Genomic DNA, 14,116 nt, shown 5'->3' on the forward strand with positions numbered 1-14,116 from the left:
TGAGGTGGAGCAGATCTATCTCAGCCACTTGACTGTGCGAAATTCCCCCAGAGTGAAGAATGTGACCTGTTGAGGCTTGCTTGCAATGCTTTCTGGGAAATCCTGGAATGCAGGATGGTGGTGCGTCTGCAGTCATACCTGACTGGGTAGAACACTGAGCGTCCTGCACTGAATCCAACAGGTTAGTGCTTGGGAGCACCACTTGTGTGGGGCAGGCAACCCCTACTATACCCCTTTAACTGCAGAGGATAAATTAATTAGTTAATTAGCTAGTCATACAGAGGACTCACAAGGCTGTGTGAGACACAATGTACTCCAAATGATTCATTAAAAACAAGTTATGTTATGTCTCAGAATGTTAAAAGTGATGCTTTTGAGTGAGTGCATGTGTAGTAAATAAAATGTTTTAATCAGAGTTTTGTGTTGGTCTGCTCTGTTAGCATGGGATTGCCTATGTTTATTTGATTCAAAAAATAAAACTGCAACAATTGAATCATTAGATTAATATGAACTGTTGTCATAGTGCTTGAACCTTTCTTTAGATCTCCGAATTCCTTTCCTTTAAGTCATCATTTAGGATATGGGGAGTTATTACATTGAATCTGAATAATTTGACGAATCATTGAAATTGTTCTTCGTGTAAAGTTAAATAATCATTCACAATTCATTTTAAGGTCTACTTGTAAAGGCCACATTGACAGTTTTTTTTCTTGAAAAGGAATGTATATGCAATTAAATATTGTGTAGCTATAGTCAAGGCTAACTAGTGATTGGTTATTCTATAGAAAGAACCCGGGAATAATGAGGAGACAACGAGGACACACGTTATGCGCCCGTGTTCCCGAACACCACCCATCTTTGCTGTTAAAAAGCTATCAGAAGAGTAAGCCATTTGTTTTCAACCAGTAAATACCAGTTAGGCCTCGGTTACTACATGTGTGCCATGTATTCAATACCTTATAACTAGGGCTAAATGTGTTTAATCATTTGAAGGTTGGTTAAATTAATAACTTAAATCTGCTGAAAACGTAAAGAATAATTACTAGGCAATACAAATGTCACAGGCCAATAAACACGTATAGGTAACGTGCTTAAATTGCTGCCTATGAATCTGTATTACCAAAAGCAAATCCTTAAGAAAATTATTGTGACAGGAAATGCAGTAATCGGATGTCGGATTTTTTACGATTTGGCGAGAGGCAAGTAAAAAAAACGTGCAATGAGCCAGCAGCACACGCTTGCACCTCAATATGAAGCGGTATGCCTATTTGAACATTCAATATTCTTGTTATTTGATTTATTCAATTGTATTATTCACTTCACATTTCAATGGGCCAGTGCTTTAGAGGGTAAACGCTTTTTAATCCATGTAATTGACTTTGAATGTGGAAGAAACACATTGAGCCTAGTGCGCTTACAGCCCACTGAGCACAGACGTCAATTCAACGTCTATTCCACGGTGGTTCAACGTAATTTCATTGAAATTAGGTGGAAATAACTTTGATTCAACCAGTGTGTGCCCAGTCTGAATTATAAAAATGACGTCCCGCTCATAGGTTTGCATACAGTGGATTGCAAGTGTTTGGCAGAGAACAGCGATTTGCTGCCATCCAATGGGCAGAGGGCGTCAGTACGCCTCAAGAGCCTTGTTTGTTACGTTCAAATTATTGTTGAAATTACGCTGTAATTTTGTTTCACCGTTATAGAACGGATAAATGTTTTGGACTCATTCTTTTATTTATTAAACTTTAGGATGATCACCTAATTACATAACCCCCATAGGCTAGTGTAGGCTTCTAATACAAAGTAGGGTATGAAGAGTAGCCAACAAGAGAGCATAATTATTTTAGTTTTTTTGTCAGATAGGTTCATGTTATCATTTTCATAAACCCACCTAACCATGGTCACGCACCCCAGGGCTAGTTACATACGTATTAAACGTAGGCTACATGAGCCAACCTGCATAATAATTTGCCACAAACACTTGATATTTAAATGGTCACTGAGCATGTTTCAGTTTCCATGCTCATTGAAGTTAATATACATTTGCGCATGGAACAAAATCAGTATTGCAAATAGGACGTGTAAAAGTACTGTAGTTAAATAGACAAGCACACATAAAAACAGATTAATAATAACAAATATGAATTTATACAGTAACCTATAATCAGAGACATATCCACGTGTTCCCCCCTTGACATACTGTCAAAAAACGAGTTATGAAACTGTCTTCCAGCAGGCGGCGCTATACATTTGATTATATTGTTGTCTATTAAAAAGCAGATAGAATTAATTGCCAGTCAAAAAAAAAACACACAGCCACCTTTTTTGAGATATGGAGGAACAGTCAGAAAAACAGAATAATTGTTTTGGTAAATACATCCTTATGTGTCTTTCAGTTCCACTGTGTTATCTTCTTCACTCGCCCTCTAAGAAAAGAAAGGCTATATTTTAAAATCAATATGGACAATGAAGATAGAGACAAAAAATATATACTTTTTCATGGCTTAAATCTAGTCTGTTTATTTCAACAGAAAACGCAACATTTGTAAATAACATAGCTGCAAGTGTAGGTATGAGTGTCAAACCTTGGCTTCAGATATCTTCTGGACATGATCCAGAGCGGAGAACTCAGGTGAGGGGAAGTTAAGGGGGTGATGATCCACAGAGGACTCATGGGGCATCTGGACAGCATCAGGGGGGGAGGGTGGATCCATATTTGTTCATGGTAATTTCAGCAAGGTATTTGATGAAAGAGTAGATACATGTCCCTGTTATTATCACATGCATATCTGAACTGAAACTCACCAGGACAGATTGGGCTCTGAACAGGTAACTGAAGGGATAGTGGAGCAGGTTAATGCAGGTGGAAGAGTACAGGTCAGCGTAACGCATGAGCTGGCTGGCAAACAGAGTCTGTCTTGAGCCACTCCGCAGCAGGCTGCCCATCTGGCCATAGGAAAGATCCATCCTATAGGTCACCACCTGTAAGACACAAGACAGAGGCATAGTCACAAAATGCAGTTAGCCACACATTGAAAAACACAGCCAGACAAAAGCAAATTCTCACTCAGGTGTAATTATGATAACATTTCAGATAAATATGCCTGGGAAGCACATAAAAACATAACCTTGGTGGATGGTGTGTGGATGTGATAGAGCATTTCTCAGAGAGGGATTGTGTGTCAGTGGGCATGGTTTACCTTGATCCTGGTCTGAATGGCACTGATGTCTGGGCACTCTCGACAGCTACTGTCCAGGTGCCTGAGGGGAAAGGCCAGTCAGACTAACAAATGCAATACTAGACAAGTGTCACTCATAGAACAGAGGAAATGCCCACTCACTTGTACAACTCAGCTAAAAAGACATCAAGACGCTTCAGCTCTTCAAAGAGATCTTGAGAAAAAAGAGAAACACACGTCAAAACGGTGGCCTCAACTTCAAGATTGACCTGACCTAACAAAATGTCTGCAAAGTGGCCATGTGATGTCTGTGTATGGTATATGATACGTCAGTGTTAGGGTCACTGAGGTCATGAAGAGGAGGTTGACCATGTTTGTACTTACGACTCTTCTCTGTCCACACCTGCAACTCCTTGGCCAGTTCAGGCACCACCAGGAAGGTCTTCCAACCTTGCCTCTTCTTGGACTTCAGAATGTCCCCAAAGATGTGGTCCCCCACATAAAGGATGTCCTTCCCCTTCACATCCAGCAGGTCACATACAATGTCTGAGGAGCCTGCAGGGAGGAGAGACAGTTGGAGGGAGAAATGGACAGATAAGAGGATGGAAAGTTGAGGAGATGTGACACCCACTGAAACCAAGATGGGTGAAAGTGACTATTCCTCTCCCATCTTAATCCCTTTCTCCTGTCTTCCCATTTCCTCTCCATCCCTCTTCCTAGAATATATTACCTTTTTTTAACAATTCGAAAATGGAATATCTTACCTCCAGAGTAGACTGTTCCATGCTGGAGGTCTCCAGTGTATGTTCCGATGCGGAGCTTCCCTGTGTTCTATGTTGGATAGATTAGAACATTTATCTAATTGTGTGGTGTGTTAAAGGATGTTTTCTATACACACCATGTGATACTGAGTCAAAGGGCCTTACTGTGTCCACCTGTCTCAGCACAGTTCCCTCTGCAAAGAACAGCGGCTTCCTGGTATCCACGACGACAAGGTCAAAGAATGCACGCCACTGTTTCTTTGGGTTCTTATAAGAAAAAAATATTGAAACGTTCATTACTGTTCATTAATTTGTTCCCCAAAACCTTTTTCCTTAATTTCAAACTGGAGACACCTAGGCTAACCTTGGCACCTGGTGGAGTTTCGAGCAAGTATTTCATGATAGCCTAAGGAAAAGAACAAAGACACATCCTTCGTATGAAAAATAATACAATAGAATGGACATGTATTGAATACAATGGACATCATGCATAGAATATAATGGACATTGTGTGTTGAATAGAATGGACATCATTCATAGAATAGAATGGACATTGTGTGTTGAATAGAATGGACATCATTCATAGAATAGAATGGACATTGTGTGTTGAATAGAATGGACATCATGTATAGAATATAATGGACATGTATCGAATACAATGGACATCCTTTATAGAATAACATGGACATCATGTGCCATGAAACCATGCAACATTAACATCTGACCTCTGTGTAGTTGTAGTCACTGTTGGTTGCCAGGAACACTTTGGCCACCTCCTTAATGCGAGTCAGGAGAACAGGCAAGTTTGGCTGTAAAGAGAAGGAAGTAAAGGAGAGGGAAATTTCCTCTGGATAGAGAAATGATGTCCAATGCACTTTGACAATATCCCGTATCCATAAAGGTTATCCAATATGGAATCGCAATCAATTGAGGGAGTTTCAAAGTTATTTTCACTCACATCTCGGACGACATATTTATCCAAATTCTTCAGAGTGCTTTCCTTCAGAATGCCCTATATGACAAAAAGGAGTCAGTCTTTACACAAAGACATAGACAGTAATGTGTCATAATGTGTGTATGTGTCGGGATGGCACGGTATGTACAGTATGCTGACCGTATCATGAACAAAGTCCATTGCATCGCGAACATCCTGGAACATACTTCTGAATGACATGAACAAGTCACCATATTTGAAGCCTTTCTGGCAGCTTGGATAAACAAAAAAGCAGAGAAACGACAGTCACATTGTTCATTTTTAATGATTTGACTATTCTCACAGCTGTAAAGAAAAAGAAAGGGTCAACGAGAAGAGGCAGGAGAAAAAGCTCCACTCACTTTACATATCTGCTACATCTGGTGAAGAGTTCCACAAGGCAGCCATACAGATACGTCTCTGTGGGAGGAGCAGGAGGGCATTACAAAGTAACTCCATTACTTTATTTGCAGTATGACTGTACAGAACTACACAAAGTAATACTGTTGTAGCTACCTGAAAGGTTGAAGAGAGTGTTGAGGATATAGAAGCGGTCAGTGTTGCCTCTCTGAATGAAGTTGTTGGGGTAGTAGTCGTGGATCTTGTCCCTGTAGAGAAGGAAAGTATGCATTCAACTAGCAAATTAAGAGTAATAATATATACCATTCAGCAGGCGCTTTTCTCCAAATCGACTTACAGTCATGCATGCATACATTTTACATATGGGTGGTCCTGCGAAGTAACCACAGACGCATACAAAGACCTGTATCATGACAAAAACTAGAGGTCGACCGATTCATCTGAATGGCCGATTAATTAGGGCCGATTTCAAGTTTTCATAACAATTGGAAATCTGTATTTTTGGACACCGATTTGGCAAAAAAATAAATAATGTTTACACCTTTATTTAACTAGGCAAGTCAGTTAAGAACACATTCTTATTTTCAATGACGGCCTAGGAACGGTGGGTTAACTGCCTTGTTCAGGGGCAGAACGACAGATTTTTACCTTGTCAGCTCGGGGATTCAATCTTTCAACCTTACAGTTAACTAGTCCAACGCTCTAACCACCTGCCTCTCATTGCACTCCACGAGGAGACTGCCTGATAAGCGAATGCAGTAAGAAGCCAAGGTAAGTTGCTAGCTAGCATTAAACTTCTTATAAAAAAACAATCAATCAATCATAATCACTAGTTAACTACACATGATTGATGATATTACTAGTTTATCTAGCGTGTCCTGCGTTGCATATAATCGAAAAGCGCATTCGCGAAAAAATCACAATCGTTGTACGATTGTACCTAACCAATGCCTTTCTTAAAATCAATACACAGAAGTATAGATTTTTAAACCTGCATATTTAGCTAAAATAAATCCAGGTTAGCAGGCAATATTAACCAGGTGAAATTGTGTCACTTCTCTTGCATTCATTGCACGCAGAGTCAGGGTATATGCAACCGTTTGGGCCGCCTGGCTCATTGCGAACTAATTTGCCAGAATTTTACGTAATTATGACATAACATTGAAGGTTGTGCAATGTAACAGCAATATTTAGACTTAGGGATGCTACCCGTTAGATAAAATACCGAACAGTTCTGTATTTCACTGAAATAATAAACGTTTTGTTTTCAAAATGATAGTTTCTGGATTCGACCATATTAATGACCAAAGGCTCGTATTTCTGTGTGTTATTATGTTATAACTAAGTCTATGATTTGATAGAGCAGTCTGAGCGATGGTAGGCACCAGCAGGCTCATAAGCATTCATTCAAACAGCACTTTCGTGCGTTTTGCCAGCAGCTCTTCATGGTGCTTCAAGCATTGCGCTGTTTATGACTTCAAACCTATCAACTCTCGAGATTAGGCTGGTGTAACCGATGTGAAATGGCTAGCTAGTTACCGGGGTGAGCGCTAATAGCGTTTCAAACGTCACTCGCTCTGAGACTTGGAGTAGTTGTTCCCCTTGCTCTGCATGGGTAACACTGCTTCGAGGGTGGCTGTTGTCGTTGTGTTCCTGGTTCGAGCCCAGGTAGGAGCGAGGAGAGGGACGGAAGCTATACTGTTACACTGGCAATACTAAAGTGCCTATAAGAACATCCAATAGTCAAAGGTATATGAAATACAAATGGTATAGAGAGAAATGGTCCTATAAATACTATAACTTCAACCTAAAACCTCTTACCTTGGAATATTGAAGTCTCATGTTAAAAGGAACCACCAGCTTTCATATGTTCTCATGTTCTGAGCAAGGAACTTAAACATTAGCTTTTTTACATGGCACATATTACACTTTTACTTTCTTCTCCAACACTTTGATTTTGCATTATTTAAACCAAATTGAACATGTTTCATTATTTATTTGAGGCTAAATGGATTTTTATTGATGTATTATATTAAGTTAAAATAAGTGTTCATTCAGTATTGTTGTAATTGTCATTATTACAAATACATTTTTTATTTTATTTTTTAAATCGGCAAATTAATCGGTATCGGCATTGAAAAATCATAATCGGTCGACCTCTAACAAAAACATGCATACTGTGTACACACCCGGTCTGACAACCTCCCCAATAACAACAAACAGTTGCTGTTGGGGCGTTTCCAGATGATGAGTCATTCTGGGAGAACCCACTGAGCCAACAGATAACGTCCAGGTTGCACTTAACCCACCAGCACCATCAATGACAAGACCTCTCTTTGAGTCTCATGACTATGTTAAGACATCATTTGAAAATACCAGCATTTACACGTTTAGATTCTGTCAATTGCAGCTTTTGTAGGTGTGTTGAAGTTCGATCAAGAGCTGGAGATAGAAACATCCACAGGCATTCGCCATTGAAGCATCACAACTGTCTGCCTCACTCTAAGAGTATGAGGCAGAGATGCAGTGGATATAGAGTGGAATTGAAATGCAACCGGAGCCTCTCGATAGCTTAGCTGCTGGTAGGGGATCCCAAAGGCATCTAAAGCCTGATTTATGAATGGAGGATGGGCAGGCCCAAGTTCCCTCTGAATACATGTCTAACTGAAGTATAATCAAGTCTCACAATAAAAAAAACAAGACACACAGTTCTACATACAGCACAAACTCAAAAGGAACACAATCATGCAATAACACACACCTAAACACACGCATAGACATTCATTTGCAAATCCCATGGAACCAGGTGCTGGATATAAATATACTTTTTAATATTCGTGAGCTGGCTACATCACCATTGTAAGCCACTGGAAGAGTGAAGGATTCCAAAACAGTGCTGCTATTCTGCATCCAATTAAATGTTTAGAAAAACCTTTGAACATTCCTGCACACCTTGTAGTGTATCATGTTGTTTGTGAAACACAAGTTATTGGGGGGCATTTTGCAGTCATTTGTCAGTCCTCCATGAAGGAATCAGGACAATGGGGGCTGTTTTGTGTTGAAGGCTGAATATAACAGCAGTATGTAGGCTTACTGAGACACATGCTCACAGCTAGATCTGACCAAGGTCAGGATCAAGCTCTCTTCCGTCTCCAACATCCTCTGTTCCCCAATGCTGGGAGGTGGGCCTGAGTGAAAAAAAAGTTTGGGAACCTCTGTGCTCAATGACTAAAATCTTAAATGTTCCCCGCTTAGATTACTTTGTAAATCAATTGGGCAGATATGTTCTCAGTGACAGTTGACCCAAGGACAACCTTTTACAAAATGACAAACAGTATACTCAGAACAAGTCATCACCACACACACAAAATTTTATTTTCTGTGTTGGAAGCACTCACCTTTTTAGAAATGTGAAGCCATGACTGCACAGCAGAATGTTTCCATTGGAGTCCACCTTCAGCAAGTTCCCATACATTGTGTCAAACACCAGGCCACTAGAAAGGAGGGAGGAGTGATTGGGATGAATAAAGTTATGCAGAGAGAGGAATGGATTGGAGAGGGCAATATTATATATTTTAGATGTGTGGTTGTTGTTGATATAATCAGTAGGTTACTTTTTATTTCTCCTCTATTTTGACCGATCTTGTTATACTGTTACCAGGCCTTTGGGGAAACTCTGCAGGAGGTCTGTTTGTACTGATTAAATTGTAAAATGTCAGATGTTTCTCCAGCAGTGTCACCCTGGGCCAAGGACACAGAACATAGACTGCACAGAGCCACAAATGGTTTAAAAAAGAATGATTATTTCATAAGTAGACTCCCATAAAGAGTCCCATCCTAACTAACCATGGTTTGCATCTACCCAATGTCTTTGTGAGTACCGGGTCACGTTATTTACTACCAAACTAAACATACGTAAACATAAACAGTATGTAAATGTGTGTGAGATCAACAGAATGAGAGAACTTACCGAGTGGGGAAGGTGGGGTCGTAGTTGTAACGCAGTAGCTCATGGGGATAGCCTATAGACACCAGCCTGTCTCTGAGCAGCTCAAAGCCTAGATCCTCATAGTCAGGAGACTTATACGCTACACACACACATAAACTGTCAGTACATTCATCAGTGGAAATGTTACAATATTTGTATGCTCATATACTTAAATCTGTGAGACACAGCTACTAGATTTCCATATTTTCAGCCTTTTTTGTTGCCCTTTACCAGTACAAGCACATCTCTTTGTTGGAGTAGGTGTACTGGGCTACTAAATGAACCTACCTGCCAGCGTGTAGTCCATGTCAAAGCCATAGCATTTGATGTTCTCCAATGTTACACTTCTATTGACGAACACCCTGTAATCAAAGGAAAACAGGACTGACAGTTGGTGTTTCTGGAGAGATTATCTAGGACATAAACATGGGTCAGTTGAGAAGCTGATATGGGGTATGCAGAAGCTTTTCAGGATACTCAATCAGCTGTAAAAATGGTAATTTATAAAGACTGAATGGTGTGAGTTGAATGTAGCTCTAAATCTGACCTGTTGGCTAAGACAGCTGCAACCTTCAATAGTAGAACTAATTTTGACTCAACTTGCTTCAGCATCAAATTGGTTGTCATTTCATTTTTAAAAGCCATTTAGTCTAATATTTCTCCAAACCATGGAAATCATTCCACTTGAGCTTAATGGGGCTGGTCAAATTGGGATATGCCTCACCAACTAAACTCTTGGGGACCAACCATTAAAGAAAATAGTGTTGTAGGATATAAATAGTGTTGTAGGATATGTTGTGGAACCTGCCAACATGTGCTAGACACACTAAGAGTATCCGACAGCCATGTTAATCTAGAGGAAGGTTATGGCTTTTTTTAAATGTATGGTATTGGCAAAGATTTCTGAGACTTTATACCATTAGTCACGTACCATGATAAATGTATCATGATTCAACTCAATGAGCCCACTCTGCATTTGATCAAACTCTGCAGTCAGTGGTGCCGTAGCAGAAACTGTGGTCGCACAGTTCACACGTCACTTCAGTTCTCTAGTATCTACCACACAGAACTCCCCTCTTCATGAACAGGTTTATATTTCAGTAATGGATAGCCTACGTAATAACAAAATCCATGTGTTAAACAAAAATTGTGTTAAATAAAGGAGATAGATTGCTGTATTCAGAAAAGTCCAGTGCCCTTTAGCCCTACCATTATTTATTGTTCCCCGAACATAGCATTTAATTAGCTAAAGAGAGATTAATCTTGTTCAGTCATTCATGACAGATTGACAAGGTAACCACAGAAGGGTTTCCTGTGTCACCAGGTGATATGGAGCCTCTGTCAGTGACATCCTGGGAGAGAAACCCATTTCCCTCCTGTCTGAATGGCCTACACCTCACCTTATCTGTCTTTCCCTCTCCAGCTCCTGCCAATAGCAGCCAGCTCAATCATACAGGGTTGCTGTTAATAATTCACCTGACAGCTCCTGTTCAGGAAGTGTGTTGCTAAAGAAGCCTCATGTGAGCAAACAATCACTCGGAGACAGTGAGTGCCTGGGATGTATGAACAAGTTTACTGACAGAGTATATCTGGTTGAAGCACCCTATGAATGGTGGACACTGGCGGTAATTGGTGAAATAGTCGACCTAACACAGGTGTAAGAGGATATCGAATTGTCTCCAAGTGTGTTAGACCAAGTGTGTTAGACCAAGTGTGATTTACACCTTTATTAACTGAGAATTTGTATAAAGGTTAGAAAACTTTAAGACCTGAGATGCTCTTCTCCTTTAGGTCACAGACAAACAGCTGTCCCATAATGTGGAGGAAGAACATAAATATGTGATTCTTACAATCTAGGTCTGAAAGAGAAGGCCTCCCTGAACTACCATTCCAAATCTCCACTCGTCTTCCAATGAGAGCAGGTAATGTAAGAGTATGTCTACCAGATCTCTCTGTGCATTGTCAGAACCTCTAGTGGAACCTCCTCAGCTCACAAAGACCCTCGATGACTTGGATGCCTGAGGCAATTACCTCTTCTTCCGAATGGTAAATCAGCCACTGAGTGTAGGCTACATTTTCAAAAATGTGCTCAAGTTTAAAATGCTCATGTAAAATATTGTAAGTACGTTTTCTCCAGTTAAGCCAAGTTTACAATCATTTTTCTTCAAGTCGTTGGAAAATTATTATATATGGGTGTACCTTAGTGTCTTCGGAAAGTATTCAGACCCCTTAACCTCCTCCACATTTTGTTAGGTTACAGCCTTACTCTAAAATTTATTAAATAGTCATCCCCCTTCAAACTACACACAAAAACCCATAACAACAAAGCAAAAACTGTTTGTTAGAATTTTTTGCAAATTTATACAAAATAACTGAAACATCACATTTACATAAGTATTCAGACCCTTTAGTCAGTACTTTCTTGGCAGCGATTACAGCCTTGAGTCTTCCTGGGTATAACGCTACAAGCTTGGCACACCTGTATTTGGGGAGTTTCTCCCATTCCGCTCTGCAGATTCTCTCAAGCTCTGTCAGGTTGGATGGGGAGCGTTGGTGCACAGCTATATTCAGGTCTCTCCAGAGATGTTAGATCAGGTTCAAGTCCGGGCTCTGACTGGGCCACTCATGGACATTCAGAGACTTGTCCCAAAGCCACTCCTGCGTTGTCTTGGCGGTGTGCTTAGGGTTGTTGTCCTGTTGGAAGGTGAACCTTTGCCCCAGTCTGAGGTTCTGAGCGCTCTGGAGCAGGTTTTCATCAAGGATCTCTGTACTTTGATCCATTCATCTTTGCCACGATCCTGATAAGTCATCCTGTCCCTGTATCCCCACAGCATGATGCTGCCACCACCATGCTTCACCGTAGGGATGGTTCCAGGTTTCCTCCAGATGTGACGCTTGGCATTCAGGACAAAGAGTTCAATCTTGATTTCATCAGACCAGAAAATCTTGTTTCTCACAGTCACACTCCCAGCGCACTGTCAACTGCCTTTTACTGAGGAGTGGCTTCCGTCTGGCCACTCTACCATAAAAGTCCTAATTGGTGGAGTGCTACAGAAATGGTCGTCCAACTGGAAGGTTCTCCCATCTACACAGAGGAACTCTAGACCTCTGTCAGAGTGACCATCGGCTTCTTGGACTTCTTGACCAAGGCCCTTTCCCCCCGATTGCTCAGATTGGCCGGGCGGCCAGCTCTAGGAAGAGTCTTGCTGGAGGCCACTGTGTTCTTTAGCACCTTCAATGCTGCAGAAATGTTTTGGTACCCTTTCCCAGATCTGTGCCTTGACACAACCCTGTCTCGGAGCTCTACCGACAATTCCTTCGACCTCATGGCTTGGTTTTTGCTCTGACATGCACTGTCAACTGTGGGACCTTATATAGACAGGTGTGTGCCTTTCCAAATCATGTCCAATCAATTGAATTTCCCACAGATGGACTTCAATCAAGTTGTAGAAACATCAAGGATGATCAATGGAACCAGGATGCACCTGAGCTCAATTTCGAGTCTCATAGCAAAGGGTCTGAATTCTTATGTAAATAAGGTATGTTTATTTTTATTGAATTTGTAAACATTTATAAAATCCAGTTTTCGCGTTGTCATTACGGGGTATTGTGTGTAGATTGCTCAGGAAATAGTTTTATGTAATCCATTTTAGAATAAGGCTGTAACGTAACAAATGTGGGAAAAGTCAAGAGGTCTGAATACTTTCTTTAGGCACTAATGAAAGGCATAATGCATATTATGTTACATTAAATAACTCACTTATGCTGATAGTCCCTGTTCTTCAGCATGGGTACATCAAGCGAAATGCTCGGGTCTGAAGTAGGTTGATTTCTCACAATCCGAGTCGGAACCTCCATAGTCATCGCCGTTTCAGACTCTCTAGCGGCTACCCATATCAGATGCCACTATCCCCCTCAGCATTAGCTGTCATCTCACTATTAGCCTACAAACTGGAGAGGCATTTAAAGTTGTAGAATATGCAGATGTGTTCATAAAGAGTTTCCCTACACGTCAGTAAACAACAACCACTCCCCTTCATAAACGTCGTGACTCGGTAGTTAAGTGGGTGTGGATGCTCTGGGACCTACGCATCTTGCCCATGAATTGATCACACGGCTTAAAACACCGAGAAAATGTTATCAGACCCCCACACACGCAGAGGGCGACGCGCGTTTGGGCTCGAGATTGCAAATACAAAGTTTTCTGAGATCTGAACAAAGCTGAAAGATTTTCAAAAACAACACACAAATACATGACTTCATACTTTTAAAGCAATTACGTTTGCATTAGGATATATAGCGTTTAAGTCAAAAGTTTGTCCACATACTCATTCAAGGGTTTTCCCTTTATTTGTACTATTTTCGACATTGTAGAATATTAGTGAAGACAAACTATGAAATAACATATATGGAATCATGTAGTAACCAAAAAAAGTGTTTGCACACGCTTGGCATTCTCTCAACCAGCTTAACTTGGAATGCTTTTCCAACAGTCTTGATTGCTGAGCACTTGATTGCTGCTTTTCCTTCACTCTGCAGTCCAACTCATCCCAAACCATCTCAATTGGGTTGAGGTCGAGTGATCGTGGAGGCCAGGTCATCTGATGCAGCACTCCATCACACTCCTTCTTGGTCAAATAGCTCTTACACAGCCTGGAGGTGTGTTGGGTCATTGTGCTGTTGAAAAACAAATGACAGAGAGACTAAGTGCAAACCAGATGCGATAGCATATCATTGCAGAATGCTGTGGAAACCATGCTGGTTAAGTGTGACTTGAATCCTATATAAATCCCGGACAGTGTCACCAGCAAACTAACCCAACACCAACACACCTCCTCCTCCATGCTTCACG

The 14,116-nt window shown here is 40.8% G+C and overlaps 1 protein-coding gene across 1 annotated transcript; it reads right to left on the reverse strand.

Moving 5' to 3' along the window:
- Positions 1 to 1,829: 1,829 nt before the first annotated feature.
- LOC139388668 (cytosolic purine 5'-nucleotidase-like) lies at positions 1,830 to 13,364 on the reverse strand. Its single transcript, XM_071135488.1, has 18 exons — positions 13,025 to 13,364; positions 9,553 to 9,626; positions 9,247 to 9,364; positions 8,675 to 8,770; positions 5,433 to 5,524; positions 5,279 to 5,336; positions 5,058 to 5,151; positions 4,902 to 4,955; positions 4,669 to 4,752; positions 4,308 to 4,349; positions 4,109 to 4,210; positions 3,947 to 4,013; positions 3,567 to 3,737; positions 3,345 to 3,396; positions 3,204 to 3,264; positions 2,809 to 2,985; positions 2,589 to 2,684; positions 1,830 to 2,429 (listed from the first exon to the last, which is right to left on the reverse strand). The coding sequence occupies exons 1-18, from the start codon at positions 13,126 to 13,128 to the stop codon at positions 2,385 to 2,387; spliced, it is 1,587 nt and encodes a 528-aa protein (XP_070991589.1). The 5' UTR covers positions 13,129 to 13,364; the 3' UTR covers positions 1,830 to 2,384.
- Between the last annotated feature and the right edge of the window lie 752 nt (positions 13,365 to 14,116).

Source organism: Oncorhynchus clarkii, chromosome 29 (assembly GCF_045791955.1).
Source record: "Oncorhynchus clarkii lewisi isolate Uvic-CL-2024 chromosome 29, UVic_Ocla_1.0, whole genome shotgun sequence".
Taxonomy (NCBI): Eukaryota; Metazoa; Chordata; class Actinopteri; order Salmoniformes; family Salmonidae; genus Oncorhynchus; species Oncorhynchus clarkii.

What these genes read in the sequence shown, in the direction of transcription:
- LOC139388668 (XM_071135488.1), bottom strand. Translation starts at nt 13,128, where the DNA reads ATGACTATGGAGGTTCCGACTCGGATTGTGAGAAATCAACCTACTTCA. An exon ending in CATGGACTACACGCTGGCAG is followed by an intron (nt 9,365 to 9,552) that starts GTAGGTTCATTT and finishes GTGTGTGTGTAG; the next exon opens with CGTATAAGTCTCCTGACTAT. An exon ending in TGCTGAGACAGGTGGACACA is followed by an intron (nt 4,014 to 4,108) that starts GTAAGGCCCTTT and finishes TATCCAACATAG; the next exon opens with AACACAGGGAAGCTCCGCAT.